This window comes from Miscanthus floridulus, chromosome 11, assembly GCF_019320115.1.
Source record: "Miscanthus floridulus cultivar M001 chromosome 11, ASM1932011v1, whole genome shotgun sequence".
In the NCBI taxonomy this organism is placed as follows: domain Eukaryota; kingdom Viridiplantae; phylum Streptophyta; class Magnoliopsida; order Poales; family Poaceae; genus Miscanthus; species Miscanthus floridulus.
This window is the reverse complement of record NC_089590.1, coordinates 84,587,525-84,593,354: the sequence shown is the minus strand read 5'-3', so window position 1 is coordinate 84,593,354 and position 5,830 is coordinate 84,587,525. Positions and strand designations below refer to the sequence as shown.

The 5,830-nt window shown below is 45.2% G+C and overlaps 2 protein-coding genes across 2 annotated transcripts; one reads left to right on the top strand and one right to left on the bottom strand.

Moving 5' to 3' along the window:
* Positions 1-1,377: 1,377 nt before the first annotated feature.
* Positions 1,378-2,211, bottom strand: LOC136492332 (protein synthesis inhibitor II-like). The gene has a single exon (XM_066488389.1). It carries the CDS (start codon positions 2,209-2,211, stop codon positions 1,378-1,380), a length of 834 nt encoding a protein of 277 aa, XP_066344486.1.
* A 594-nt stretch (positions 2,212-2,805) lies between these two features.
* LOC136492331 (uncharacterized) lies at positions 2,806-5,001 on the top strand. The gene is made up of 4 exons (XM_066488387.1): positions 2,806-2,923; positions 3,075-3,195; positions 3,323-4,050; positions 4,422-5,001. The coding sequence occupies exons 3-4, from the start codon at positions 3,338-3,340 to the stop codon at positions 4,999-5,001; spliced, it is 1,293 nt and encodes a 430-aa protein (XP_066344484.1). The 5' UTR covers positions 2,806-2,923; positions 3,075-3,195; positions 3,323-3,337.
* Positions 5,002-5,830: the final 829 nt, after the last annotated feature.

Below are 5,830 nucleotides of genomic sequence, written 5' to 3'. Positions count from 1 at the left end.
TCCCGTTTCTGCACTCCTAAAGAAGTGTGAAGCCCTTGTTTAGTTGGCCGATTCTGGACAACCAAAATTACTGTACCAGCACTGTAGCACAGAGTAGCATTTCGTTTATATTTGGTAATAATTGTCCAATCGTTGACTAATTAGGCTCAAAACGTTCGTCTCGCAAAGTACGACCAAACTGTGCAATTAGTTTTTGATTTCGTCAACATTTAGTACTCCATGCATATACCGCAAATTTGATATGATGGGGAATCTTCTTTTTGCATAGTGCCAAAGTTTGGATTCGGTGGGAACTAAACGCCCCCGAAGTCTCACTGTAATTCACACGCGGGGTCACCTGAGTCACTGACAGTGGGCAAAGTGGCAAATCTGTTGTCACTTATAGTTAAAGCCTAGTCGTATATAAGAATTGCCGATCTGTATCGATAAATATATAAAAATTTAGTTTGGGCGGCCTCATTCAATTTTGTTATGTATCTAGATATAATATATGTATACATACACAATAAAATCTACGTACCAAAAAAATAAAAAAACTTATAATTTGAAACAGAGAAAGTAGTTACTAAATAATCCAACCAAGCAATGCAAGCCCAGCATGTGACATGCCACCAGGTACCAACAAAAATTTCAGCTACATTTGATCCACTGATTAATGGACATGAGAAAAAGGCGCGGTGAGGGAGGTAGACGACGTGTGAGATAATAAGTTCCACTGCAGGGATCAACGATCGAGAAAGGACTAATGAAATACCGTACCCAACAGTGGTGCCCGTTAATATCATCTCATCTCCCGTACAAACATATATGTAGGATTCATCATTGCGAAATTGCCATCGGAAATGTAATACAACGGCAAGTCTTGTTTTGCTGTACTTCTCTCGTTCTAAACTATAGGTTATAGTTATGCTTACCTTTGCCACAAGTAAGACTTCTCTTAGCTTACTTTAACTCAGTTTATCACCAACATCTACGGTAACAAATTAGTTTCATTAGTTTTTTTTCCACGAAATATGTGTTTACATTCATGTTAATATATTTTTGTTGACGCAAAGATCGGTAACACACCAGTTAAGGCTAGATTGTTCGGGTCGCCATGGACCGAAGAACGCAGCGAGGATCACAGTTACTGGTGAATAACGATTAGTTTTCGGGCAAACTAGCAAAGGAACTGTCGAAACTCTCGTCCGGCAGGGACCCGTCAGGGCAAGGACATTTAGGCACCTCAATCGGCCTCATAGTATGATATGATATTCTTGACATTATTAAGCTATTACAATGGACTTAAAACCTCATCTATTGATAATAATAATAAAGAAACCAAATAGTGTGATATGATATGATATTCTTGAAATTATTAAAACTAATACAGTGGACTTAAATATTTTCTGGGCGAAGGAGGAAATCAACTAAGTCGAGAGCATCGCGAGGACCATTGACTCCAATCGCATCCCTCACGTTTCTTGCGCGATCGCCACCCCACGCGTAAGTTCGCTTCCAAATCACTAGAAGTGTTGAGAGCTTTCCCCAATGGACAACACGTTTTGCCTGTGTTTGGGTGATGAAGGTCTGCTGCTGCCACTTGTGAGATGAGCTGAATGTACCTCGGATCGCTGGAAACCGCGCGGCTTCTGCAATCATCACCACAAACCGGACCAGCGCTTGCTTGACTTGTGCTTCGGTGGTTGTGTCGAAGTGGTCGCAGCTTGCAAGTATCTTGACGGCTTCTATGGCAGACTGTTTCCCTAATGGAACTGTGGGAAGGTTCAGGTGACCGCCAACCAGATCGTAGTATGACTCCGTGAACGGCATTGTGATGGCTCCAGGTAATCCACCAAATCCAGTAAGGATGTACCAATGTCCAGTGCTGTTCCTGAAGCCAAGAAGGTACAGATCATCATTGGCTATCGCTAGCGTAGTCTTGTCTTCTGTTGCTGCCCCGGTGACATGGACCATAATCCATCCCAATGGCGTGCCGTAGAACTCGGGGCGCCGCGGCCCAAGAACATATCTGCCTTGCACATTTGGTGGCACATATTCCGGATTACTCGGCTGCCTCAGCTGCCTTCGTAGCTTCGTCCACAAATAATCATATGTTTGAGTAGATAGCTCAAAGTAAAGATGCACAGACGACGGAGCTGCTTGTGCTTGGGCCACCAGGTGCACAAAAAAGCAGGCTAGAGAAACAAGGAAAAATGACTGCGGATTCATGGTGCTACTGATGAAACAATCCTTGATCGCATTGATGATTTTCGGCCTGTTCGCTGGTTGGTTTCTGGGCTGGTTTGTGCTGGGTGGTGCTGGTTTATTGTGAGAGGAAAACACTGTTGGCTGGCTGGTTTGGGCTGGTTGAAACCAACAAGCGAACAGGCCGTTTGTGTATATATATTCGTTTTTTAAAAAAAATGCTTTGTATGTAGTATTTACAGTAGTACAGAAGTATAGATCCAAGGACCATGATCTCTCGTAACGACATTCGTCGAGTCCATGTACGTTCCTGATCTCTCGTAACGACATTCGTCGAGTCCACGGTACTCCTACTGTAACTCCTATATTTTCAACGAGATTCTACTCTACTCCCACATTTTCTGGATCCGTGCGCATGCGGCGAATCGTTTTCTCCTTATTCCTCCTATATCTTTTTCAAACTGACGATCAAGAATTGGTGGTGAAGGTTATCTATGCTGTTTGGATCTCGACCGGAATAATCTAAACTGCTTTTTCGTGATCGTGATATAATAAAACTCAGAGGCTGCTGCTCGATCTATGCCTCTCCGTTTTTTTCGCACCTGAATTGAAAGAGTCGCTCGTCCACGAGTCGCCGCTCGCGTTTCTGGTGATATAAATAGGGTCTGCGCCATCCGCTAGCGCCGCTTTCCCGACCGAGGACCGCCGCGCCGGCCGTCCGCCCGGCCAGATCTTGGTGAGCCCAGTTCCAGCCTCCTCCTCGGCTCCTTGCTAATTATCATGGAATTTCTCACCATAATCACCATCTTTGTTTTCCTAACATCTTTGCGCCCCCCCCCCCCCCCCCCCCCCCCCCCCCCCCCCCCCCCAACAATCTATCCCTTCAGTACGTGGTTCTTCTATCCCGTCGTAGCAGGTATCGCAGGCCGGAACGCCGGGGAGCAGAGGCGGAGTGTGGCACACTACGTACAGCAGCAACAGCAGCCCAAGTGCACAGGTCCAATTAAGGTATATAAATCCGATCCTAATGATTGATGTAGAATGTAGGTGCAGGCAATAAATAAATAGGAATTAAGGGTTTATGGCTCGATTATATATAGCATTATTCATGATGAATTATGTAATCTGGTAACAGATCAGATCGTGATTGATGGACCTGCTCCCAGACGGCGTGCTCACCGACATCTTGCGCCGCCTCGCGCCGTGCAGCCTTGCCGCGTCACGATGCGTCCGCAAGTCCTGGTGCACCATCATCGACACCATGCGCTTGCTGCGAACCGATCTCCTCCCTCTCCGGCTTGATGGCTTCTTCTGTCTCGACAATATCCTCGTTCCTCCGCCATATTTCTTCTCACGCAACAGATCAACAGCAGGCCGCCACCGGCGGATCCGCGGCAGGCTCGACTTCCTGGGCACGCCCTTGGATCTGCACATCGTGGATCACTGCAATGGCCTGCTCCTGCTTGACCATGGGCGGGTGGTTAACCCTGCCACGCGACAGTGGGTGCGCCTGCCTCCCTCTCCTGACCCATCCGTTGTGATGGAGGACTTTTTCCAGGGCCATTGCCTTGTGTATGATCCCGTCGTGTCACCCCACTACGAGGTCGTGTTGATACACTTGCTTCCTCGAGTACTTGGCCCTAACAATGAATTTAGGGCGGACTCGGAATGGCCGTTGTCGCCGTACACGACGCACGTCTTCTCGTCAAGGAGCTGGAGGTGGGAAGCGAGGTCCTTCGTCCGCCAAGGGGTGGCGGCAGGGACCATTGCCGACAAGCTCCCCGAAAGCCAACTGTTCGAACGCCACTCTGTCTATCTCCGGGGAAAACTCTACGTTCACTGCGAAAACCATACTGTCATGAGGTATCCATCCCATTCGCGCTGTTATTTTTATTTCCTACTGAATGTAATCTTGATACACCATTTACATACTAAAAAATGAAGTCGTTTTGGACAAGGCTTGGATCAAACATTAGAAATATGAATCATGAATAACTTTTAAGTTATTGAGTTTGGAAATATGAAAACCATATGTATAGATTTGTCTTGGAAAATATTTTCACAAAAATTTACATATATCACTTTTTGATAAATATCTTTATAAAAATAAGTAGCCAAAGTTATGCTTTGGAGACCGTGTCGCTGTCCAAAACGACTTTATTTTTTAGTATGGAGGGAGTACTAAACAGTCACATTCCATGTTCCCTTTTCCTTGATCCCATCTTATTTTGCAGGATAACCTTGTCGAATGACAAGTTCCGGGTGATTAAATGCCCCACGGTGAGTGAAATGGCTGGTGTTGGTGTTCTTTCCTTGGGTAAATCAGAGAAAGGGGTGTACTCTGGACTATCTTGGAACGATGGTTGCCCACGATTTCGAGTGTGGTTTCTCAACGAACCATGCGAGCAGATGGAGTGGGTGTTGAAGAGCGACATCAGCCTTCAAGCAGTGGCACAAAATTTCCCCTTCAGCAATCACAACATTTACAGCAGTTGGGCCGTCACCTCTAAATCTAGTGAGCATGCGGAGGGATCCGGGGCACGAGCGGAATTTGAATGGGACTCGGACGATGGTGTTGTTCTTGAAACCAAAGATGGTGATGATGATGGAACATACTACCACCGACAAACATCTTTCCTCGGATTTCATCCTTTCAAAGAGATTGCCTTCTTTTGGGTATCATGGTCGAGAGTGGTATCTTATCACTTGACCAACTCAAACGTTCAATACCTAGGCATATTAAACACACATTCCGTATGTAAGTCATTTCCATACACATCCTGCTGGGTGGGGGAGTTACGTGAAAACAATTAGCTTTTGGAATTTGTATTGTTTGGAACAATGTGTCATGTATATGATCCGCTATATTCATTCGTTCTTCCGTATAAATATTGATTCCTACCGTACTTGTGGTAATAATCAGAGTGTACCTACGCCTCCAGTTTGTATTCATTTTAATCTTATGGTAATCTTTGGCTTTCATTTTTGTGAGATTAATTAATATAAATACAGCACGTTCTAGGAAGGCAGACGCGGCCGCGGCCTTTGATGCTGTGTTCAGGGCTCCAGGCCAGATTGAATCAGCCCAGTGTTTCTCTCGTTGTCATCTTTACGATGATTAAAATACACATCTTCATGCTACTGCTGTGCCAGCACAGAACGTGACGTGAATATATATCCAGGAGCGGGCGCTGGCGTAACCAAGCAGGCGTATTATTAGGCCGGTAGACTAAACTTACTTTGTTTTTTTTTTTTTTGCGACAGACTAAACTTACTTTAGATTCACGGTGGAGATATGAGAAGTAAACTATTTTTTCGTTTGCAACCTAACTAACCATTAGTTCATTCAGTAGTTAGTAAACATGGACTGATATGGATAGTGGCAGAGCCAGAAATTTGTTTTAGGTGGGACCAACTCAACCTAGAAGTTAAAGCAAATGTACAAAAAAACACGCACACTCATATATATTGCAATCACACAAATTAGAGCACACTCATATACTTTAAGGTGGACACCTCTAATTTGATGAATGAAAACAGTAAAAATTATCAGATCTCACACTGTTTGTTTCGGTCCTCTTGCCAACGCCAGCTCCTGCCAGAGCCTCGGCCTCGGCGGACTCCATCCATCGCAGCTTCCTCG